Source organism: Myiozetetes cayanensis, unplaced genomic scaffold (genome assembly GCF_022539395.1).
Source record: "Myiozetetes cayanensis isolate MyiCay16 unplaced genomic scaffold, myiCay2020 scf12, whole genome shotgun sequence".
Taxonomy (NCBI): domain Eukaryota; kingdom Metazoa; phylum Chordata; class Aves; order Passeriformes; family Tyrannidae; genus Myiozetetes; species Myiozetetes cayanensis.
Genome location: NW_026086826.1, coordinates 27550904 through 27575943, shown reverse-complemented (window position 1 = coordinate 27575943; position 25040 = coordinate 27550904). Strand labels below are relative to the sequence as shown.

At 53.6% G+C, this 25040-nt stretch overlaps 1 protein-coding gene across 1 annotated transcript in view; it reads left to right on the top strand.

Annotated features, from left to right (window-relative positions):
* The first annotated feature begins 399 nt into the window (after positions 1 to 399).
* PAPPA2 (pappalysin 2) overlaps positions 400 to 25040 on the top strand; it is an 86531-nt gene continuing 61890 nt past the window's right edge. The window contains 3 exon segments of the mRNA XM_050307141.1: positions 400 to 832; positions 5958 to 6479; positions 6482 to 7019. Coding sequence (XP_050163098.1) covers positions 400 to 832; positions 5958 to 6479; positions 6482 to 7019 — 1493 coding nt within the window.

Here is a 25040-nt window from a genome sequence, read left to right as displayed (position 1 = left end):
CACACCCCTCCTTAGGGTGGGGGGGGGAGCGGAGCGCCTCGGGGCTTTCTAGATAAGGGCGACTAACGCATCCCCCGCTCCCGCAGGCAGAGCCAGCCAGCGCCGAGAGCCGCGCAGGGTCTGCCGTGCCCCGGGAGCCCCGGCTGCAGGCAGAAGGGGGGTCCCTGCCGCGGTGCTCTCGCCCTCCTTCTCCTCCTCCTCCTCTTCCTCCTCCTCCTCCTCCCGCAGGAGCAGAGGGGAGGAGAGCGGTGCCGGGGAAAAGTTGGGGGCAGCGGCAGCGGCGGGGGCCGGGGGACTATGCCCCGGCGCTGCCGCCCGCCGCCCCCCTGAGCGCCCCCATCTCCCCCGAGGCCACTCGCCCGCCACCTCCCGCCCCCCAAAACTTCTTGCCCAAGGAGGATGCTGCGCGGCGGGGCCCCCCTGGCCGCGCTGCTGCTGGCGGCGCTCAGCCTGGCCCGCGGGGATCCCCCGGCGGCCTCGGGGTGCGGGATGGAGGCTCCGAGCCGCCGCGCCGCGCCCCCGCATCACCCCCTCGGGCTGTACCCGCAGGGTCCCGCCGCGCTCGGCGCTGCTCCCCCGCGGGGCCGGAGACCGCGGGGAGCCGGGGCAGGCGGAGACGAGGTGGGCGGCCGGGGCTGGGGGGAGAGGCGGCGCGGGCGGGAGCCGCAGGTGCCGGGCTCCCCCCGGGAGCTGCCCGCGCTGTACTTCTCGGGCGGCCGGGAGCAGCTGGCGGCGCGGGCGGAGGCGCTGCCCGCCGTCCCGCGGGAGGAGTTCACCCTGGAGCTCTGGGTGAAGGCGGAGGGCGGACAGAGCAACCCGGCCATCATCGCAGGTAAACCCCGGCAGGGAGGGAGGGGGGACCCGACAATCCCGCGACACCCCCCTCCTCCAGCCTCCCCACGCGGGGCTCCCTGCCTTCCCCGCTCCGGCAGGTGACACCTCGCGCCCACACCTGTGTCCTCAGCACCGCGGGCGTGGAATATTCCTCCTTCCCTTGAGACCAAACCCTAAACCATCCCCTCCCTCTGTTCCCACCCGCCCCGTCCTCCCAGCCCGCCTCCCCCACCCCGCCCCGCCGCCCCAGCTCCCATCTAGTTTCCCCTGTCCCATCTAGTTTCTCCCTCTCCCCTCGACTGGAGTTGGAAGGTCCCTTTGGGTGACGCGCTCACCCTGGTCCCGTGGCGGGGCTGCGGGCACGCCGGGGCTGTGCGGGGCTCCCGGCGGGTCCCCGGGGCGGTGGCCGCACGGTGGCAGCCGCGCCGCACGCACCGCCCGGCCCGGCCCGGCACCCCGGGCTGCGGCCCCGAGGGCTCCGCGGGGCGGGGGGCGGCCCCAGGGGCTCGTTCTGCCGGGGATTGCCCCCTCATCCCCACAAGCTAAGAAACCGGCAAGTGATGAGCGAGTCCTGTGAGGAGCGCCTGAGGGAGCTGTGGGTGTTCAGCCTGGAGAAAACGAGGCTCAGGGGGGACCTTATCGCTCTCTACAAGTACCTGACAGGAGGTTGTAGCGGTTGTAGCGGTCTCTTCTCCCAAGTAACAAGCGATGGGACAAGAGAAAACTACCTCAAGTTGTGCAGGGGACGTTTAGATTGAATATTAGGAAACATTTCTTCACTGAAAGGGTTGTCAGGCACTGGAACAAGCAGCCCAGGGAAGTGGTGGAATTGCCATCCCTGGAAGTGTTCAAAAAATGTATAGGTGTGGTGCTTAGGGACATGGTTTAGTTGCAGGCTTGGCAGTGCTGGGCTAACTGCTGGACTTGATCTTAAAGGCCTTTTCCAACTTAAACGATCCTATGGGGGGCCTGAGGAGACAGACTGGCACACAGGCACGGAGTGCCTACTGCAGCGGTGCTGGGTTCAGGTACAGCAGGGCAGTGCAGGGATGCTGGGAAGGGCAGAGAGCAGATGGCAGCGCCAAGATGTACTGGTCCCATGGGATGTCTGGGGTCCCCACAGTGAGGGCTGCTGTGTTTCTGTGCTGCCGCAGCCAAGCTGGCTGGTTGTGGAATCCCCCTCTCAATCCTGACTCTCCCTTCGCTTGTGATCACTGCACTGAACCTCACTCTGCTTTCTGGCCCCTTTCATTGGTTTATCCCCCCAGTATTAGGGTGGTAACGGCCCCTGTGCTGTGGAAGAGGTAGGAGGGATGGGCTGGAGGCTGGTGGCAGAGGGGAAAAGCAGCTGTGTACAAGGAACTTACCAAACTACCTAGCGTGCACATCACTGCCTGCCTTCCCACCTGGGTCCCTGCTGCCTCCCTGCCAGCAGGCAGCAGCTTGGGATGCAGAGAATGCACTCCCCTCCCCAGCCATCGCATCAGCAGCACAGCTGTTTGCATCTGGCCTGCAGGTGTTGGGTTTTATGTTTCCATTTTTTTATGATTATTAATTTTTATTCTTTCTTTTTTTGAATTTCCTTGTGGAGGGTGGGACAGTTGTTAGCGCTGAAAGCACCACTCGTGAGCCCTGGTATCCACTTGGGTAATATTCCCCGGCTTCCTCGCTCCAGGGTTTGAGTCAGCCCCAGGCACCTCCGGCTGTCTGAGTCACTGTCCGCTTCCCACCGTCTCCCTGCAGCTGGGACCGGGTGCAGTGGCCAAGGGGGACAGGCCGGTGCTGCTGGCATTTTGTGTGAGCAGGTGATGCAAAGCAGCTGCCAGCCCTTTGGCAGGTGCTGGGGCTGCTTCTGGTCTGCTGCTCCTGCTCTGTCAGGAGAGAGGGGACGGAGTGTGAGGTGGTCCAAAGCTGGGGAGGAGCTGGAGATGCTCCAGGTGTCCGTGTATGAGGGAAGGCGGGAGGAAAGCAGGGCAGAGCTGAGTGTCTCTCAGCATCAGTGCCTGGGAAGGGAGGCCAGGCTGAGCAGCTCTGACCATGGAAAGCAAGCTGTCCTGTCAGCTGGTGTGGCTGCTGCTTCAACTGAAGGCTCAGAGTTGGTGTTTTTTTCCTGTAGATGCCACATTTTGCCTCAGGGCCACCCTGGATGGGGCTGTTCATCCCTCTCAGCCCCTCCTGCATGGGGGAATTTCTGCTAGGGTATAACCCCAGCACCCTGCCACAGACACTGTCAGGGAAGGAGAGTGGTCCTTCTTCCATGTCCTTCTCATTTTGGGCAGCAGATGAGAGTCCTCTCATGTGATGCCATTTCTTTTCCCCAGCTTTTTGTCTCCCCTCTATCTACACCTGCTCAGCTTCTGGTGAACCCCAAGGGATTCCCCTTTGTGCCAGGCTGAGGTTTGTTTTTTGCTTCTGGCCTGTGTCAGACCCTCCAGAGCTTTAGCAGCTGATTTCCCCTGTTATCTGTCTCAAAGAATGGCTGAAAGCTCTTCCTTGTGCTGCAAATCTCCTGGCCCCAGTGGGAGAAGCTGCTTGGAGTGTGGTCCATCAAGCAGCATGCTTGGAGGAGGCTTTTCCTCCATGGGACACCTTCCCTGACAGATACCCTTCTCTTCAACTTTTTTTGTGCTGTTGCAAACAACTCTTGTTTCAAACTCCAAAGTCATCACCCTAAGGCATTGGTGAACAGCACAGACCAGGTTAGGGCTCCCCTTTCCCACCTGAGGGATAGGAGGCAGAGCTGCATTTACAGGTGCTGAGGAGGTACCTCACACCTCTTCTATAAACAGCTCTTTCCCTTCTTGGTGGTTTGCCCCAGGACAAAATGCACGAAGCTCCTTGGCAAATTCTGGGGTCTTGAAACTGCTCCCCTGATGTTTTCTCATGGAAGCCCTCAGGAGATGTCAGAACCTGCTGCTGGACCATTCTGCTGTGGCTCCCAGCTGTGAGATGTGCTGCTCTGCCTCACGCTCCTTTATCTGCCGCTGCAGTGGAGAGGGCATCCCTGGCCATGTCTAGGAAGCACCAGCTGCTACTTTACTGGCTTTCCACCCCTGTTGTAGAGCTGACTTTGGCCTTACTTACACCACTTTGATGAAGTCCCTTCGGGGACTTTGATGAAGTCCTCATACTTTGTTTTAGGCTCACTGAAGTTTCTTTTGGCCGGTGTTGAAATCAGCAGGCACTGCCAGGTGCGGCTTGGCTCCAGCGCTGGTTTGGGGGGATGATAGCTCACGCTCATCCCAGAGGCTGTTCCACCCCTGACGCTGTTTGTCCCATTTTTTCCTTAGTGTTTAATCAAATTTGAGGAATTCTGAATCATTTCAAGGTGAAATGCATGAGTTTTCCTAAGAGAGGAGGTACAAAGCCCTGTTTCCCCAACCCCAGTGAGGACCAAAAGGCGGCTTTTGAGCGGGCAGGCCTCGGCACCTTTCAGCCAGCACCCAGCCCAGAAGTACTCTCCAGCTTTGCCTTCTCACTTCTGCAAGGCTCCTCTACTTGCCTCCTGCTTTCTGGCTTTTCCCTGTCTCAGCTTCCCCTGGTCTCTCTGCTTCCGTTTCACAATCCACAGGAAAACAAGAGTTGGCCAAAGCCCATCCGCCCACGGAGGCTTTGTGCGTGGCTGCCTTTGTAGTGAGCAGTGGCAGGGATCTGTGCCCGGGGTGGTTACGACCGTGGGATGGTTTAGAGGCCACCACCCATCTCGCCCTCAGTGAAAGTGATGGATGGAGGGAGGGGTGCAGCTTCCTGGGGTGCAGCAGGGCTTGACGTGACCTTTGTCGGCCACGTTTATGAGGGCTGGCGGGGGAGACGTGGGGTCATGGTAACCTGGCTTCAGTCACATCCCCTGGATGAGAGCCAGGAGATCCTGCTCCTCCTGGAGCTCCTGCTCCTCTACACCTCTGCCTCTCTCTGTTGGCCTCTTTGTAATCCTGGCAGCAGGTACAGTTTCTCCTGTCATGTTGAGCATCCTCTGGGAAGGTGAGACAGCAGGGCAGGGCAGGAGCACTTCGTTTTGATGCCATGGAAATGGGCAGGCAGTGCATGCAGTCCAGTGAGGGACAGGAGAAACCCAGGCAGCAAGGAAAAGCAGGATGGAGAATAAGAAATACCACAGCAAAAATATAAAGAGTGTCTCTGGGCATGGAAGCAGGATTCATCAGCATGGGGACACTGTTGGAGTGATGAATGGGAGAGCAGGGGGCTCCCAGAAGATGCTGCTGGTGGGGCTCAAAGAGTGACTTCAAGCTCATTCATCTTAGTCAATGATGTGCATGAACATCCTGGCTGTGGTGGTTTAGGAGCCCAGAGGCACTGATTTCAAGCAGTGACTGGTCCATTTGCCCTTGCCAGTATTTAACTGTCTTATGGCCACCAATCCCCAAGGGCACTCAGTGCCTGCAAGCCTCTGGTTCTTGGCTGCTGGAACTCAGCAGCCCGAGTTTGGGGGAAAGTCGCAGCACAGCTCCAGGTCTTGCCCAGTCTAAAACAGGTTTGCAACACGCCTGGGCGCACGAGGAGAGGCTGAGCCTGAAGCTGTTCCTGGGGATGGATTTATGCTCAGGTGACCTCAGGGGCTGAGGAGTGTACCCGCTGAGTTGGAGGCAGCACATCCCCCCCAGACCCTCTCCTGCCTGCGCTGGATGCATGACTGGGAGGGAAACTGGAGCGTAAAGGAGAGCTGTAAATCTGCCTGGAAGCTGTTGGGGAAGCAGTCCCTGGAGGAGGCTGTTTTGCTTCGGGTTGCTGTGCTCTAATTCTTAAAAGCTTTGGCCCGCAGATAAAAAGCTTAGCCTCTAATCCCATCCTGCCAGAGCACTCCTACGGAGAGCAGCTCAGAAACACCTCGCTCTTCGGCCTCTCCTCCCATCCGTGCTCTTCCTCCCCTCTCCATCCTGACTCTCTGGCTCTGCCATCCCTCCTGGATACTCCACTAACTCATCCAAATGATTTTGAATGGGGGCTGTGGTGTCCCCCTGATGCAGCACCCACCGCCCTGCCTCTGGCCACCTTCATTTACCCGCCACTGAGGACCCAGCTCATGCTCTGGGGAGGAGTGGCGATGCTCTCGGGTCCTCACCAGCTCTCCTCTCTCTCCATCCCCATCCCTGACCCCACTACAGGCGTCTTCGACAACTGCTCGCACGCGGCCAGCGACAGGGGCTGGGCACTGGGCATCCGTGCCCTGCAGCTCGGTGGGAAGAAGGACGCCCGCTTCTTCTTCTCCCTCCGCACGGACCGGGCGGCCACGGCCACAGAGGTGACCTCCTACCACCGCTACCGCCCCGAGGCGTGGACACACCTGGCTGCCAGCTATGACGGGCGCTGGATGGCCCTCTACGTGGACGGGGTGCGGGTCGGCCGTGCTGGCGGGCAGGAGGGACCCCTGCACAGCGCCTTCATGTCCTCCTGCCGCACGCTGCTGCTGGGAGGGGACGCCTGGGGCACCGCACACACTTTCCGGGGACACCTGGCCGGGCTGGCCCTGTGGCGTGGTGCCCTGCCCCAATCCCACCTCCAGTGTCCCTTCCTAGAGGAGGCGGCCGAGGGGGCGGCAGGGCTGGCTCTGGCCGCTGGCTTTGCCACCCCGGAGGAACGCTGGGTGCCCTTTCGGGAGGGCGCCTTCCCCCAGCAGTGGGTGCTGCTGTCCCCGCCACCCCCGTCCTGCGGCCGCTGGGCCCCCCCGCGTGCGGGCAGACTGCCTGCGACAACGTGGAGCTGGTCTCCCACTACAACCAGCACTGGCCGCTGCGCAGCTGGAAGGTGGTGCGGTACCGGGTGGTGAACCTGGCGGAGGATGACGGCGGGCGGCCGACGGTCAGCTGGGAGCAGATCTGGCGGCAACACCGGGCACTGAGCGAGGCTTTCCGGCCCTACAACATCTCCTGGCAGCTCAGCTTGCTGGAGGTGCACAACTCGTCCCTGCGCCGCCGCGCTGTCCTCCTGGGCTGCGAGCCCAGCAAGGTGGGCAACGAGCGCTGTGACCCCGAGTGCGAGCACCCCCTCACCGGCTACGATGGCGGGGACTGCCGGCGGCCCGGCCGCTGCTTCTCCTGGAAGCGCCGCGACGGCGTCTGCCACATGGAGTGCAACAACGTGTTGGACGACTTCGATGACGGCGACTGCTGCGACCCCTGGGCCACCGACGTGGCCAAGACCTGCTTCGACCCCGACTCACCCCATCGGTAGGTGTGGGGCTTATGGGGGCTGGTGGGTCAAGGGATGGGGTGAAGCCTCTCCCCAGCACCCGCTCTGCACCTGGGTATCGCTCCCAACCAGTGGCTTCCCAGTGTGGGAAGGCAGAGGGGTGTTTTCCACTGGGATGGGTGTGCTTGCCATCAAAGGAAGTAAATCCTACAACGTGATGTGGCATCCCCTCTGCAAAGCCCTGTCATTAAAGTGTTTCCCTATGCCTTAAAATGAGTGAGGGGTCATGGGGAAAAAACCCTGCAGGGGCATTCCCTGTGTAGAGCTGCCAGGCTCTGGCTGCATGCCAGAGGGACTTTGGGCATCCCCGAGGTGGGCCGAGTGGCCCCAACCAAGGGATACTGCTTACCCTGATACCACACACGGGATGCAGCAGGGGGATTGCTGCCCCTTCCCCAACTTCCCTGGATGTGCCTAAAGTCTGATTTCTTAATTTGTGATCAAAATACCTTTCCCTGAGTGCTGGAGAGGGGAGAAGGACGTCATGGTGTAGATGTGAGGTGCTGTGGCTGGGTGCACATGAGCTGTCCCAAATCCGTGCTCCAGGGAGTGATGCCCATAGGGAGATTCCCTTGGTCAGAGTAGGATGTGTGCCTTTACTCTGCGCTGCAGATGCAAAATACTTTACAAAATCCACATGGAACAAAGACCGTGGAGCATCAACACGTGGCGCTAGGGGACCCCAGGGCCCTTTGGAGGCAGAAGCTGGGGTGGGATAGAGAGGGGTACCCCCCAATGCTGGGGGACCCCGGGGTGTTGGGGACAGTGTCCTCAGTGTGGTTGGTGACCTGTGCACACCTGCACTCCCCACCAGAGGCTCTGAAGTGCCGACAGCCCCGCTGATGGCTTCCAGCACTCGGGGCTCTGCCAGATGTACTTTCTGGCTGGAGACGGGGAAGGGGAAAAAAAAAAGTCATGGTTTTTTCTTTTCTTTTCTTTTTTTTTTTAAGCCGTTTTTGTCTCGGTGTCAGAGTAAATTGCTCATTCCCTGCTGCCAGCTCCTGGTGCCGGGCGGAGGTGCCCACCGGAGCGGGAGAGGTGCGGTGCAGGTGGCAGCATCCATGGAGAAAAGCTGCAAGGGAGGGTTTTAGGGACACAATGCTTCTTTGATCTTCTCCTTCACTTTTTTTTTCCCTGTGCTGTGTGAGCAGGTAGGCTGCGGCCATAAACCCTTTTTTTCCAAACGTGCTTCTTCGCTCTTCTTCCTCCCAGGCAGGACATGGAGAGAGGAGGGGAGCAGGTGTCTCTGCTTGGGTGGTGGTGATAGAGAGGAGCAGGGCTTCCCCTCCTCCCTTTCTGAGAGCCTTTTTCACCCATCCTTCAGTTGCCTGAGAAAACATAGGAGGAGGATGGGGATCCTTTCTTCCAGTGCATCTCAGCCACACAGGGAGGCATCACATTGTGTCCCTGCCTGAGCAACACCCCCAGAAGATGTTTTCTCACCTCTGTAATTCTCTCTCTCTCCCTGTGCCTGCCTGTCCCCTTGTTTCCCATTCTGTGAGCCAGCACAGAGCTGCTTTCCTGAGCGTGGAGGAGATGAACAGCCCCCCTGGCTGCACAGCAACTCTCCACTCGTGGTGGCCATCAGCACCCAACACCACTTGGCCTTGGCTCCAGCAGGGCCAAGGCTCAGTCCTTGCCCTCCGTGTGCATTTAGAGAAATGTTTTCATCCTCAGACAAGAAGGGCTCCACCTTAAATTAAGAAAGGCCAAATTTTTGCTGGTATGAATCAGGGCTTCCATTTGTCAGGATTTTCCCCTGAAAGTTGGGAAAGAAAACAAAACAAAACAAAAACCTTGCTTCTGTGGGAAAGGAATGGGAAAACAGGAACACTAGGGAAATAACAAATCTTTTGCAATTTTCTTTCCGCAGACCTCATTGGTCTGCTCAGAAGACAAGATTGATTGATTGTAGGCTAAGCTCTGAAAAACGAAATCTGAAGTGTCTGGCATTTGGGAAATGTGGGGGCATGAGCAGAATCCTGCTGCCACTGAGCTCTTCTGAGCTGCCTTGGTCCGGCTTCTTCAGAGATCACAGAATAAAGGAGTCATGGAACAGTTTGGGTGGGAAGGGACCCTAAAGACCATCTTTTTCTACCTCTCCTACCATGGGCAGAGACACTTCCCACTAGACCAGGTTGCTCAAAGCACAGTCCAAACTGGTGGCACTGGTGGCACTGGTGGACACCCACCCTCCCTGGGCTCCCCCCTGCTGAGGGTAGTCTTCCTATTCTTCCTGGGGAAGAATATATATGTTAGTGGGAAAACCACTGGGAAACTGGGTTTGGGAAAAACCTAGCTGAGCTTGAGCTTGCCCAAGAGCACAGCCAGGTTGGTGGTGTTCCCCCAAAGTTGGAGGATGAATCCCAGGATACTGGAGCAGGAGACCTCAGCCTGAGGGGTTTTGTTCAGGCAGAGCTCCTGCTGAGCCAGTGCCGCTGTGTTTGCTGCAAGGTATGATACTTAAATGAACATTTATGAGGAGCGGGGCAGCTGGCGGAGTTACAGAAGGATTTTTAGGGTGGAAGCCAAAACGGGAGAAATAACGCGAAATAAAATTTAACAAACTGCGGAAAGGCGGCACAATGGGAGCCAGGTGCTTTGATGGGAACAACAGCTCTGGGTCTGTAACTGGAGGAGAGCGAGCGAGCGAGCTGGCTGCTGCTCCCCGAGGCGTCTCTGCTTTTTCATCCCTGTGCCAGAGCCCAGGAGGGAGCTGAGGCTTTGGGAGAGCTGGGGGAGAGGGAACCCCCGCTGCGGGAGGTGCTCTCTGCATCTCCTTTCAGATCGAGGTGGCAAGGCAAAAACCTTAGGATCTTTTTTCATGAACTAAGTCATCTCTGCTTTATTTCGTTTCAAGGCTCTCACAAAGAGTGGTTTGGATTTGAGTGTTTCTTAGTGCGTCCAAAAATAATCAAAATGAGAAAGTCAGAGCGAGACATTGGGCAATTTCTTGCCAGCATTGTGGACAGACTGAGTCCATTTTTGTGAAGGGGCTCAATACCTTGTCTTGACTTGAATGACCTTAAGCACTCATGCAAAAGCTTTTACCATCCTAACAATATCTCTCATTTAAAATCCCCTTCCCCTGGGCTGCAGCTTAGAGAGAGGCAAGCCAGAGGGAAAAGCCTGAGGAACAGTGGTGGCTCCAGTGCTTCTTAACTGTTGGACATCCCAGAATACTTCCAGGCCCACACCTGCTGCAGGCATATACCCTCACCCATGCTTAGCAGGGGAGAGAAATGAATTTTGGAAAGAAGAAGAAGAAGATGATGATGATTATTATTAAAAGGGCATGTAGTGACCGGATGAGGGGAAATGGCTTTAAGCTGAAGGAGGGCAGGTTTACTTTAGATATTAAGAAGAAATCCTTCCCTGTGAGGGTGGGGGAGGCCCTGGCACAGATTGCCCAGAGAATCTCTGACTGCCCCATCCCTGGAAGTGTTCAAGGCACGGCTGGATGGGTCTTAGAGTAGTGGAAGGTGCCCCTGCCCATGGAATGAGAGTGGAATAAGATGAATTTAAATGTCCTTTCCAACCCAAACCATTATAAGATTCCATAAAAACTCCAGTGGGGATGGAGCCAACTGGGGCTGAGGCAGGAGCTGCCCTCATCTCTGGGGTAGGGGATGATGCTGAAATGATGGCAGTGGCAATTCAGGCATCTTGTTGGGTCCTTCCTGCACCTCTGGTAGCACATGGCACAAGACAAGTCCTACTGTGCTCTGAGCCAGCTGGGCCACCACCCACATGCAAAACCCATCAGTGAGACTGTGCACTTGTGGCTGGAAGGAGACTTTAGCAAGAACTCATGTGAAGAGCTGTGTGTAGACATCCCTGCAAGGGACCCCAACAGGACCCATGGGAAACAAATCAGGGACTCGTCATTCAGCCTGACCCACCACATGAGGAATGAGGGGACAGGCAACATCAGGAGAGCTGCTGACTTGTATCCTTCACCCCATCTCATCCTGATTTAAAGCATATTCCAGGAGTTTCTAGCAGTGTAAAGTCAGGGCCCGGAGTAAAATTTGCCTTGATTTTCTGCAGACTCCCATTTTCTTGCAGAGCCTGAGTGCTGCTGCAATTTTCTTGGAAGGAAAGCAGCAACAGCTCATTAACAGCAATTAACACTCAGCGAGGGTCCCCCTCGGGCAGTTAGTCAATGAGAGTCTGGTGTGTGACACAGTTAATGTGAAAAGAAAAACCAGAGGGGAGTCTGGAGAGCAGAGTGGGTAAGGGCTGAGCTGCTGGGCCTTTCATCTCGCTGCCCAAAGTAATGGCAGAAATAACCCAAGTGACAAAAGGAGGTGAAAAATGACGAGGTATCTCCAGCCTTGGTGGCCTCCGCTGGGATGACCGCGGCTGTGATGTTGAAGTGTACCTGATTAACAGGACACTTGATGGGTTTTAATGCAAGCTTAGCTGGCCTCCAGTCCTAAGGGAAGGGTGCTTAATTGGGTTAAGGCTGCTGGGGAACCTCCTGCTGTTTAAGCCTTGTCTTCAAAAGCTGATCCAGATTAACCTCACTAAATGTCTCTGGTGGACGACCCTTGAAGATGAAAGAATCACTCCAGCTATTCCCTGGCACTTAAGCAGCCCGTTGTCAGGAGATGTTCAGCTGAAAGTGGTTGGAACTGAGGGCATTAAGGGTGTCAAATTGAGAGCAGGTGGGGCAATGATGGCATTTTTGGGGCCACAGCTGACCTGCTCAGACCTTAATCCCAACCAGATGGTAAAACAACATTCAAATTAGCTGCTCACTTCCTTTCTTCTTCCCTGGCTATAGGAAACCTCTCTCTCCCTGTGAAAGAGGGCTGGTGTGTGTGATGTTATTTTAAAATTGGAAGATTTGGGTACACCCTGAGGTTACTAACAATTTGCAGAGCATAGAATCAATTGGAGGTGGTAGATGGCAGCTGCTTGTGGTGGTTGGTCACTTGAAGGGTGGATGGAGAGGGTGTTTTCAGTGATTTTCACTGCTTGTCAAGCATGGAGTGGAAGAGACTGATGTTCTCATGAGGAGGGCTGGGAGGTCCCCTGCTCAGGACCTGAGCTCTGGCTGCTTTTGAGCTCACTCTGGCACCTCTTGGAGTTCTGTTGGCCTGTACCCAAATACTGTCCTGTTGTTCCCAAAGAACCAAGCCTCAAGTGCTGGACTCAGGGCTTGTAAGTGGTGGGAACACCAAAGAGGGCAGTGATGGGTTGAGTGGCTGTGGAGCTTGTTGCTTCTCCTCTCTAGCAGGTCTACTGGTGCTGGGGGGATATAGTAGTAAATAGGACTTTTTGTTGGAGTCTGATGGTTTGTTGGTGGATGCTTTAAAATTTCATGAGAGCGAATTTGAGCTCATTGGAAAACTTATTCTTTCCTTGTAGGAAAGTCCTCACTCTTTGAGCTTTCCCATGGATGAATGATTTCAAAGACAGGAGGGAATGTCCTTGGTAGACATTGTATCAGATAGGAAAGATGTCCATCAAGCTGCTTGCTCGTGATGGGACTTGGAGGTTACATCCATGTGAATGTGCCTCTGAGTGGCTCAGCCACTGACATGAGCCTAGCAGTGGGATTTTGCTCCCAGGAGGGAGGATTTGGGATGGTAAATTTGGCATTGGTATGGCAGAGGAGGTGGTGATGGGAGCTCCAGAATGGAGATTCAGTCTAAGGGCACCGTGGCAAGATCAAAGTCTGACTCAGCCCCTCCCTCAGGCCAGCAGAACTGTGGGAGTGACTTCTTTCCAGCAGTAAAGACCTAAGCACTGAGGTGCTGCTGTCCGAGGGACTGTGTCAGGTCTTGGGAACGCTGTTCAGAAGCAGAGGGCTGCTCCCTGTCTTACTGGCCTCTGGTGGGGACAGGGCTCTGTTAGCCCAGGGAGCAGAGGAGTGGGGCTGGAAGAGGAGCACGAGAGTGTAGAGGTGTCCAGGTCTAAGGGGTGCTTCCCAGTCTTTGGTTTCTGCTCTAGCCAAAGCAGCTTGTTCATCTGCCCAGATCTTCCCCGTTTTTTTTTTGGGGGTACTAAGAGTAGGAAATAAATTCACAGTAACACGCTCCCTTTTTTACCAAGGTAGAAGGCTCAGGGGTTAATTTCCAACAAGCCTCTGCTGGAGGATGAGTCTCACTCAGTCCCACGAGCCTTCCTGTGAGCGTGGAGCCGCCTGGCAGCGTGTTCCTGGAGGAACCTGCCAGGTCCCCCCAGGGGTGACCACATCTCCGCGGGAGAGGGAGAACACGATCCGCGTGTGAGCGAGGGCGCAGGACCCCTGCCCGGTGGCTGTAGGCAGCCTGGGTGCTTTCGGGGAAAACAGCTGTCCCAGATGTGAGCTATTGTTCTAGCAAACACCACTGACTCGGGGGCTCACTTGAGGGGGCCCGATTGTATCGGGATGGCAATTGTGAAGGAACAGCGTGTGTCCGGTGGCTGGGAGGGGTCACTCTTTGTCAGCCCTCCCCAGGACTCCTCCTCATCCCACTGTACCCACCCTGTGGGTGGAGGACGCTGGCTGAGACCCTGGCCAGGCTGGCAAGACCGCAGGAACCGAAATGGCAGGAGCTCAGCAGCCACCCTGGCCGGGACATCTGGTGGGACAGCATTGGCTGGGAGCTGATGGGGTCTCTGGGATGATTAAATCCACGTTGGGTTGGCAGGCTGAGCTGCGGCCACTGGAGTCCTTAAGTCCTACTGCTTTTAGTTTTCCTTGGCCCAGCCACTGCTGTTATTTAGGAAATCAAGTTGCCCCTTTGCGGAGGGTGATGGGGAGAGAGGAAATGAGTCCAGCATCACCCAAACCCGCCGAGACAGTGTGAGGCAGAGGACTTGTTTTGGAGGTTTTTAGGAAGGATGAGGATGCTGAATCTTTGTGACCTCCCAAGGGCTGTGCCTTGGATTGTCTTTTTTTTTTTCTTTGTTTGCCGTTAGTGTATGATCGTTACGTTACAGAATCTCCCCAGTAAATTATCTTGTGTCCTTTTTATATCTGCGAGGGAGGCATTTTTAGAATGCTGGCTTGTGTGCTCTGGCTGAGACACCCAATTGCCTGAATCTAAAAATAAGTTGGAGGCTTGGGACTTGGTTTTACCCTTAAAAAAATGAAGATATATAAATATATATATAAAGAGCAGGAAGGAGATATTTGGCTTTAGTAGATTTATTCTTTTCTTTTTCTGTGTCTCAGTCCCTTTACTGACCAATATAAAGGCTGCAAGTTTTTGCCCTTCAGTGAGCAGTTTAGGGTGAATGTAGCAAAGTTTTGGATCCTTTGGGAAGACCAAACATTGCCATCAGGGTGAGGAGTGCCTGAGGAGAAGGTTTTTGACCACAGGGCTATGTGGTTCCACTTGCAGAGGAAATAGGAGCTGTTTGCTCAATTCCCTGGGAGCATCATCCCTGCTCAGCAAATTTACCCACTGTTGTCAGCCCTGTTAAAGGGTCTCTCTTCTCCCACTGCTGTGGGAGATGGGTGGGAGAGGAGGAAGCCCTTGGTGAGGAGCTGGACACTTGCTTTCCATTAAACAGCAGTGGGATGTGGGAGCTTAACTTCCCTGAGCTCCTTGGAAAGCCCTGCACAGCAGAGTTCACGTGTTCTAAGGCGTCTGCAAACTCCTGCTTGTGCTGTGGGTGAGGGAAACTGAGGCACAGAAGTCTTGGATACCTTCCCCCCAGTGGTGCAGCAGTGAGGTGCTGCTATCGGTGTTGCCATCTGGCCTCCTGCCTCCTAGTCCCTGGGTGGGGATGGGAGGCATTTAAGGAAGGGCGAGGAAGCTGCTCTGTCAAGGCAAAAAATTACACTGCTTCCCTTTGTCTGGAGTGCTTTGCTGAGCCTCCTGGCCCTGAGAGTCTGCTCAGCCACAAAAAGCCTGTGCCATGCTGGGAGAGACCAGGAGCATCGCACCCATTGGTGTTATCCCCTCTGCCTTCCCTCAGCAGATTGTGAACTGCACTGTGACAACTGGCAGTGAAATCTGGGTTCCTGGGGAACCCTGACTTGTGTTTGGAGGCCTGAAGACCTCCCTAAACCTGGAATGTTGCTTCATATTTTTGTTTCAGGCAAAAAGTAAGAGAAAACTGATTTACAGATCCGTTCTTGTGGGGTTAGGTGGGACAGGGCTGATCTGTGGGCAGCCTAAGATGGGCAAAAAGTGCTGTAAAACTTGGTCCCAGCCTGAGTTGGTGGTTTGGTTTTGGTTTTGTTTTTTTTGTTTTTATTTTGCTGTGAAACAAACAATCCAGGCAGAAAGGGAACCATACCTGGCTTTGTTTAGCTTGGAACCTGCTCTAGAATAACTTGCCACTGTTGAGTTCTGCCTCCCAAAACCGCAAGGGGCTGCAAACATATTTCTCCATTTCCCCTGGCGCTTCTCACTCGCCCTCTCTCACACATGTTCTGTGTAACGCCAGCCAGCATCAACACTGTCAAAAAAAGGCAAGTGCTTACCCTGGGCTGTGGATAGTGAGCCTTTCTGCAGTGTTTTGGTGGGTGCTGGAGCTGGGATTTCGCCTGTGCTGGGCTTCAGAGGGCATCACTGGGCTCTCCTCCCTCCCTGAGCGGCGGCTTCACTGCCTTTTTGCCTGGCAGGATTCTTTTCCATCTCCTAAATGGTTCTCAACTGGATTTTTAACTCTTTCTTTTGAAATCTTTTGACTAACTCCCCACAAATACTGCTCGTTCCCTGTTTTCGGGGATGTGGCTGTTTTCAGGCTGTGGCTGCCCCATCCCTGGAAGTTTTCAGGCCGGGTTGGACAGGGCTTGGAGCAATCTGGTCTAGTGGAAGGTGTCCCTGCCCATGGCAGGGGCTGGAACGAGATGATCTTTAAGGTCTCTTCCAACCCAAACCAATCCATTATACTTGCACATGGAAGTGGCAAACCCATTACTGGGGTGGAAGCAGATGGTAACCTGCAATATTTGTCTCCTTTGCTTCTCCTCCTTGTCAGTGGAATAAGCAACAGGCTGTGACTCAGAATTGTCTAATTCCTGCTGTGTTGGGTTTTTGAAGGGGAAGGTAAGAGGGAGGGAGCAGGAGGACTGATATCCCTTTGAAATTTGGGAGTTTTCAGGTCTTTGGAGTTTGGTTGTTTTTGTTTGGTTTTTTTTGTTTGCTTTGTTTTGTTTGTTTGGGGGTTTTGTGTGGTTCTTTTTTTTTCTTTTTGCCTTACTTCTGTGGCCATGACACAGAAGTAGTAGCCTTGCTACCCTGCACATACATGGCTTTGAATCTCCTCTTTGCAGTGGCTGAACCCACGGTTTGTTTTCAAACAGGTAAAAATCTTGGGCATCTGTGCCCCTGCAGGTTCATGAAAAAGGCAGACAGGAGAGGAGGGCTGCCCCTGTGGTGGGAAAAGTGGGGAATAGCCCAGCCTTGTGCTGAGCCTTGGTAGACCTTGGAGAGTGGTGGGGGTGATAACCCTAAACACCTTCCCTAGTTGGGGCAGGGGGGCTTCAGTCAGGAATAAATATCAGAGCTTAGTCTGTCCATTGCTTCCAGGATTACTGCTCAGTAATTAGTACATTCCTTTGGAGTTCCCTCCTACTGATGTTTTTGGTGTGTGTTAACCCCAGGCAAACCAAGACTTCTGTCTGAGACGTTTCCCCCTGGGATCATCAGCTGGGAGCCTGTAGGTTGAGTTTAACCCGGGAGTTGTGAGGTGCACGAGTCCTTTCAGCTCCCTGTGAGCAGCAGGGGTGCATCATCCACGGGAGATCGTCCACGTGTACCACACTGGGAGCGTCTGGGAGCCCTGGGCTCTGCATCACTGCCCCGGTGTCTAATGAAAGCCATCCCTGCACCCTGATGGGGCTCAGATGGGCCGCGTGTGCCGAGATGATCTCAGCCGTGAGGAAATGGCGTGGAGCCTCTCCGAGGAGGAGAGTGGCCATGATTCACTCGGATAGAAATAGAAAAGCCAAACGAGCAAATGGAAACTCCCTATTGACCAGGTCCCGGACACTTTAAATGGGTTTTTACTACCTATTCCAGTATTCATTTGAAAATCATATGCATTTACTCATAGGCCCTCCAATCGGATGGGTTTTAAGCCATTAAGGCCCATTGGGTCAATAACCACCATTTTCAAAAATCTATTAAATTCCCATTTCCGTGGAAATAGAGCTTTTACAATTGATCATGGCTACCGACTCCCATTAAAATAAACCCCAAATGCTATCAACTCCCCCAAGATGTAGAGCACTAAAAGACAGTTCGCCAGGACAGATTTATCCCAGGGGAAAGTTGATGGCCCATTATGCTTAAGCAGCATGAGGATTGTCACATAAGGCAGGAAGTTTATGGGACTTGCATGGATTTGTCCTCCCTGAGGGGGGTGAAAAGGAAGGCTCATGGGTTGAATCACCACTGCTATCACAAGCTCAAAGCCAGGCTCCTGCAGGAGCTTTTTGGGAAACATTTGGCTTATTTTGTATTAAATTTCACGTGTGTACAGGCTTTGGTTGTTTGGCAGAACCAAATGATGCTTTAGGGCTGAAAGGCTGTAAGAAACGCTGAATTTGTGGGTCGGTTCTCGGTGGCCCAGGGTTTCCTCTATTGCACAGGTCTCCATAGCAGAGGTGTTCCAGCCCTCTCGTCATCTCTGTAGCCTCCTCTAGACTTGCTCCAGCAGGTCCAGGTTTTTCGTATGCTGACAGCCCCGGAGCTGGATGCAGCCCTGCAGGTGGGGTCTCCTGAGACTGGAGTAGAGGGGAAGAATCCACTCCCTTGTCCTGCTGGTCACGCTTCTTTCCATGCATGGGAGGAGAGACCTGTCCCAATCCTAAAACTGAAGCAGAGGGAGCCTGTGTGTCCTTGCTGAGCACTGGGGATGGAAGGTTACAGCTCTGGCAGGCCCACCCCAGGAGGTGCCCCAAAGGGCTGGACCCATCTGAGTGTGTGGCTGTTGTGGCTGTTGTCCCCTCTGAGAGCAGACTCCAGTTTTCAGGACAAGCACCGGGGAGTGGGGGAAGAGCAGTGCAGAAGAAAGGGGTCCCAGCCCCAGCTCCCACACCTGGGCTCAGCAGAGCAGCACGCAGGGAGCTCTGCAGTCCAGCTGTCCTCTCTGATTAGGGCTTTGCTGTTCCCCTCTCTGCCAGACAGCAGCAGCTCTCGGGGCGCGGGCAGGCTGCCGGCGTCAGCCCGAAGCTGCCGTGCCCCCGCGCAGGAGAGGTCAGGTAGTCCCTGCCGAGCCAGAGGCCACGCTCCCCTTGTTTGTCTCCCCTCATGCCTCCTTCAATCAGCCTCACCGCAGCCCTCTGCTCCCTCCCACAGCCCTGCATTTCTCTGCTGTGTGTGATCTGATCCCCAACCAGCACTCCCCTTCCTGCTGCCCTCTGCTCTCCAAGCCCTTTCTGCTGTGGGGCCAAGGTCTAGGTGCCTTCTCCCTAAGGCCAAGGGGAAAAGATGCCCCTTTCCCTCCAGCAGCGTGGTGATGTTGGGTGGTCTTTGAGAAGGCAGTGTGGTGAATTAGTCCCCTCCTCTTTAAGGGAATTTAATTTGAGGCAGGTGGAGAGGAGCAAGTGGGTTCTTGTTACCTTAGGGAGAGGGTAGACAACTGTCCCTAGAACAAATGTTGTAGGACTTCATCTTGGGATCATAATATAATGGGTTCTGTGTTAGGCATCAGAACCACTTGACCATTTGGGGTCGTTGGTGGTCGGCCTTGGTGCTTCCTGCAGTGCAGGATTGGCTCCTCCAGGAACTCAGGAGAGACTGTAGGTCTACTGAATACCCACAACCATCAGAATTAATTTTTTTTTTTTTTAAACTGAAATGCAAATAGTCAAGTGTTTCTGCTGGTGCCTGGGTCCAAATGAGTTACTCAAAAACCTTACCTCCTCCTGAGGTGTCCTAGGGCTAGTGGTACCTCAGCTGTAGCCAGGAAGCCTACACAGGCACATGCAGATGTGCTGGGATTCCCAGCAGAGCTGTCCCAGGAGGCCCTCAGACAGGCTGGGGTGCCCACCACAAGAGTGGCAGCCAGTAGCTGAGTGAGACAGTGAGCCAGCCTTGTCCTCAGGGTGCAAACATCCCCAAACCAGTGTTTTCCCATGATCCAGTCATCCGGTGCACATGTGCACCCCATCGGCACGGGTGTCCCGAGGGTGCCCACCGTGCTGTGAGAGCCCAGCTGGGGGTAAACCTCTCCTGAGGCTTATTCCCATGGATTCAACACAAGTGGGGGACCGTCCTCAGTTCAACCCCAAAAACATGACTACCACTGTGCCACATGGAACCAGCCTTGAAATATGCAACCAACCTTAAAGCTGGTCCCTGCCCCCTTGCCCTGCACATAAGCTGTCAACAGAGCTGTAACAAGATCCAGAGAGGAAAGCAGCATGTGGCAGAAAAGCAAACAGTCCCTGAGCAGGCTGATGGGGAGGAATTAACGCGGCTTTCCTGAAGTCAGATGCCCTGTGGTAGACCCAGAGGCAAAGACAAGTCCTTGATGCCCAGCTGTGGCTTTGCTCTATGTTTAGGAGAGCCATGAATGTATAGAAGCCAGCTTGTGGAAGCCCCTGGGTCATGATCAGAGGGGTCCTCTCCAAGGGAGATCCCACAGTAGGGACCTGCTGTTGACCTCCAAACCAACATGATAAGGCCAGCAAAGCAATATTTAAGTCACTTAAGCTCTGAGTCAACAGAGCCTGGTTCTTGAGGGCAACTTCAACTACCCAGAGATGTGCCGGAAGAATGATGTAGCAGCTCACAGGTCATCTGTGAAGTTCCTGGAATGTGCAGAGCAGTGCTTCCTCATACAGGTGCTGGATGTGCTGACCAGGACTGAGGCACTGCAGGACTTGCTACTCACAAACCAAGCAAGCCTGCTTTATAACATTTTGGCTGGTGGTAGCCTTGGGATCTTGCTGAGGTGCCAGTGGTTGGTTCTAAGACAAATATTTTGGATTTTAGAAGGGTGAATTTCCGCTTGCTCAGACCTCAGTTGTGAGGGACTTGCTTCCATGGAGGATAAAGGAGCTAGGGAGTGTGGGAATTTTTCAAGAACACTCTCCTGGAAGACCAAAACCAGTTCTTCCCATTTAAAGGTAAGGGAACCAAGCAGAGAAAGAGATACCCTTAGCTTAATGTGAGCTTTTGAGTCTGCTCAAAGCCAAAAGAGAAGCACTCCAGAGATGGAAAAGTGGACAAATACCTGTTGAGAACTGCAAGGGCATTGCCAAGGTGTGCAGAGATGCATTTAGAAAAGGAAAAACTCAGTTTGAATTGAAACTGGCCACAGATATATGAAACTACAGAAGAAAGGGTAAAAATTTTTGCAATAACAATCAACCATTGGGATAATCTCCCCAGGGAAGTGGTGGATTCCCTGACAGTGAACACTTCTAAGGTTCAGTTGGACAGGCTGCTGGGCTCTCTTGTCTAGGCTGCTTTTGCCAAAAAAGGCTGGATCAGACGATCCTTGAGGTCCATTTCAACGTGGTACTCTGATTCTATGATTCCCAGGAGAAAGGCCAGCAAGTGCAGCACTCCTTTGCCTGCTTTCCCGCTGGCAGGATTTGGGATCTCTCAGTGCAGGTGACTGGTTAAAAATTTGGCATCCTTGGCGAGAGGTATTCAGAGCTTTCCCAGAGAGGGCATTGCATGTCTTTGACTTTCAGGTGCTCACATCTGCATCAGTCCCTGTGTTTAAGCATTTCCATTATTTTTTTTGGAAGACGAGGCAGAAAGGTGAAAGTAATAACATGGAGACCTTTATACCTGAAAGTCTGCAGAAATTTTCATGTGGATTTAAGGTCTGTCAGAGAGAAAACAACCAGGTCAGCCTGTCTTCTTGAGATCTTTGTTCACCCCTTTAGACATCACTGGATGTACCGTATCAGCTGTTCTCCAGTCATGTCCTGAGGCCAGTCCTTCTGGATCTGAGGTGGCATTTCCCTTGCAAATGTGTTACATCCACTGAGTTTTGTTTATCTGTGAGGTTTTCTATTTCTGCACTCTTCCCTCTTGCTGTTTGCCCCCTGTTCTGTATCCCTACATCCCACACCTTCAGAGTTGGGACTTGCCACCTCCCCAGAGGTTCATCTTCCCTCCCACCCACTCCAGATGGCACTTCAGCCCCCATCCAGCTGCTGCCACCTTTTTATTTCCTCTCCTTTATCTTGAGCTCTGCTCCCCTACATGTGATTAATCTGGGATAAAGGTGAAGACCATACTGTAATTTTTGTCTAGGGATGCATCTTAATTATGCTGAGCTTCAGCTTCACCTTCCCTGCTCAGCAGATTTGATTCTTCCTTCTTTTGCCCTTTTTATTTCTAAAAAGGTCTGTTCTCCTTTGTTTTCACTGGAGTCAGCTTGATTTCAGGGAATTCCCGTTTCATCCTGTTCTCCCTGTCATTTCAGATGCAGCAGTGTCTGCTGATCAGTCCTGGTTCTCAATTCTTCATTCAAGACCTGTGTTCATCCCTCAATTTAAGCTGATGTGAATCAAGTCGTTATTAGTTCAGGCCAAGTTTTCTTTCTCTCATCTGCCCTTCCATAATTTCTACAACGCTTACCAAAACCAGGTCTAAAATAGCACTGCCTTTGGCTGATTCAGTGATGATTTAGTGAATAACTTTTTAGCCAACACTTCCAGGAATATCTGGGCCATGCCATTGTTAGCAGCACTTATTCTTCAGCCTATCTCAGGGCAAAATGCCCTGCAGGCTTTCTGGTCTGGCACTAGTGTTATTGTCTGCCTTTCCCAAATCTGACCTCAAGAAGTTGTGTACTACCCTCTGCTGTAACTGGGAGCTTGCCTGCTGTGTGCTGGTGACCCACAGCCTTTTTGCTCCCTTTCCCCAGTAAATCTGTGTGGAAGGGTCACAGCCTCGAACAGCAATGTGTCTTTTTGATCCCACCTGCAGCTTTGCCAGGGCAGCTCTCTGACCCTGCAGCATCTGCTGCTGCGTCGGTCCCAAAGCCAAGTCCTGCTCACACATGGAGACTGAGGGTTAACTCTGAATCCAGCTGGAGGTGCTCATACATAAGGAAACCTCCTGATCCCTAGGGATCCTGTTGTGCCCTGTTGCCCTCTTTGACACCTTGTTACTCAGCCACTCATGCGAAGTTTAAACGGTGCTGCCAGTGAGGGCTGCTTCCTAGGCTGCTGCTCTCCTCATGCTGTCTCTGCCTCAGAGGTGGGTTTTTCCAGGCATGCCCAAGAGCTGGGATGTCCTCATCCCCTGTGGACTCAAATGCTCTTTGACTGGAGCCCAACACACAGTGAGGCTGATGAAAGACTCCTGAGCACTACAGAGGGTATTATTCCAGCAGTGTTGTTGCTTCCTGTGATCCCAGGGGAATGTCTGGCTGTTTCTCAGCCTTCCCTTCACATCTTGCATGTGTTTTGTATCTGGCTGTGTTACCAAAGCCTGTCCAGATGAGAGTCATTTGGATGTTGCTGCCTTGTCAAGTTGTCATGATGCTGGCAATGATGCCTGTGGCGTACCAGCATAGTGCTGGACTGGAGTCAGAGCTCCTAGACCGTGGTCATGGGGATGCGAGGAGTCTTAGTAAGTGCAGGACTTAAAAATACAGCATCCCCCGGGCTGAATTAACACCAGAAATTCCAGGGAAGGTAAACCTGGCGTGTGAGGCAGCTTCAGTTACAAAGGACCACCATCAGCCTAGCCTGGAGGCAGCCCAAGCACCCCATCTGGGCTTGTGTGCTGTGCCAAGGTGGTACCATGTTTACGGTGTGGTGGTGGGCTTTGTCTGCCTGTGCCAGGGGAGGAGGGAGGCAAGGCTGAGATGGGATGGGAACAGGGATGAGGGTTAACAAATTCTAGCAAGGCGGATTCACTTATGCAAGCAGAGAGCCCAGGACTGGAGGGTTATCCCTTTAGACTTCCCTGCTAGAAGAGCCACCCCGGAAAGGAGCCTTTTGGTGTCCTGAACTGGAAGGTAATCGCTTTGGCTCACCCTGTGGAGGAGCATCTCCCTTTGTGGAGGATATGGAGAATTTAGAGTCTGCCCTCCAGAAATGTTCATGCCACTTGAATCAGCCACCTGTCTCCATGGATTGAGCTGTGGCTCTTGGGCTTGTGGCCGCTGCCTCAGAGCCGAGGTTGCTGTGTGTTGCATTAACCCTTTGCAGCCTCGGAGAAATGTGTTGTCCGCACGCTGAAAGTGTTATTGGCTGACTGGTGCTCATTTCTGGGAAGTCTGAGGGATTCCTCATCTGTCAAACAGAGGTTTGGGGGAAAAGGGAGCCTCTCTGCTTGCGGGGAGTAGGAAGAGGAATTTCCTTGCGGTGGTTGAAGGACATGAAAGCAGAGCCAGGAATCCCCTGTGACTTCATTAGGCTGTATGGTTAGCTGGAGCTGGCTGGCTCTCAAGTATTTTCCAGTTGTCCACGGAGGGCACTTGGACAGCTTCCACCCAGCCCCACTCCCACATCCCCTCTGAAACGTCTACAGGGAAAAGACTCCTATTTTTGAGTTGCAGTGGAATTCCTGTGGCATTACACACTGTGTCCTTTGCAGTACCCAGAGAATTCAGTTTGATTCATGGTACTGCACAGGATACACGCTGACCTTGCTTTTCATTTGGGGGTGCCATCTTTTGCTCCTTGGTGGTCATGGCCACTTTGAGGCCCTGAGGCTTCCTGATATGATATGGCTGTCACTAAAAAGTGCCACTCTTGCTCCTCTTCTCCCACCTTAAACCCCGTCAGGCTTGTGTTACAGCTCGATTGTACATTCTGCTGCCCCACAGATCCTCTCCTCTCGCCCACCTCTGCACCAGCAGTGGTCCTGTTGTTGCTGCCAGAAATTCCTGCTGGAAAAGCAACAATAACTCTGCCTCCTCAGGGTATGTCAAGCCTTCTCCTTTGGCCAAGCCAGACCAAGGCCTGACTTACAGTCACGACTGGGCAGATGCTGCCTCCCCTATGGTTTAGGATAAAGGAAAAGCATGAGAAAAAGATGTGAGGGTTCTCCAGGGAGGTCTGGCATCATGGATGAGTGATGTTTTGACTGCTCAGAAAGGAAGCTTTGGGTCTTTAGACTTTAATACAGTAAGGTCTAGTGCAGTAAGAGTTTGCCATACAGAGCTGGAGTAATTTAATGACTTCTCCAGGAAGACCAAAGACAGGAAGCAATGGACACAACTTGTCTAAATGTGAGAAATTTGGATTAGACATTAGGATTTCCTTTTTAACTTGAGGATGGTTACTAGAAAAATTGCCCAGGGAGGTGGGGAAACCTCTGTCCTTGTAGCTGGGCCTGACCTTGAACAACCAGATCTAATTAGACCTGTTTGGAGATCCTCTCCACCTGCCAGTTGATTCTGATTACACTATTCTGTGGTGATACAGTCACTGAAGCTGCTGGACTTGATCTTCCTTTCTTTTTTTTGACAGCAAGAAGAGCCTCAACGCTGACACCGCCCCACACAAGTAAAGCAGGATGCAGTGTGGTGCTGAAGCCTGCCTTAGAGTCAGGTCATTGACTAGTGTCATTCATCTGGCAAACCTGATGTCCCTGTTTGATCTCTCTTCTATCCTCTGCCCTGTTCTTTGGGGGATTTTTGGGTTTTACTCCTCAGCTGGTGTCTGTACCTTCAGGTATCCTTCTGTCCTTCCTTGTGTTTCCATATTGGCTTACTGTCAATGCCATCTAATTTGGATTACTCTGGTCTTGTAGGCGTTGGAAAGCTATCTGGGGAGCAGAGGAGAGGTCTGTCACTTAGGCTGTTTGTGGAGACCAAAGGCTGCTCAGCCTTCACCCCAGGGAGCATCACAGAAGCGCTGGAGAAGAGGGAGAGCTTAACCTTTGGCAGGAAGCAAAAGGCTCAGACGCCAGTTGCGTGCTCCTTGTCTAACCTAAGGATGCCAGTGGGAAATGTGGATTGAGGGGAATTGGAGTTGCCCAGTCCAGAGGTGTTGTGGTCTCGCTCGTGTCTTTGGGGATGTCAGCAGGACATCTGTGCTTTCCATGCCATAGTGGGTGAGACTGGGGTCCTTTCCTCTCCTTGTCCGTCCAACTCATCTGAGCATCTCGGTGCTGGAA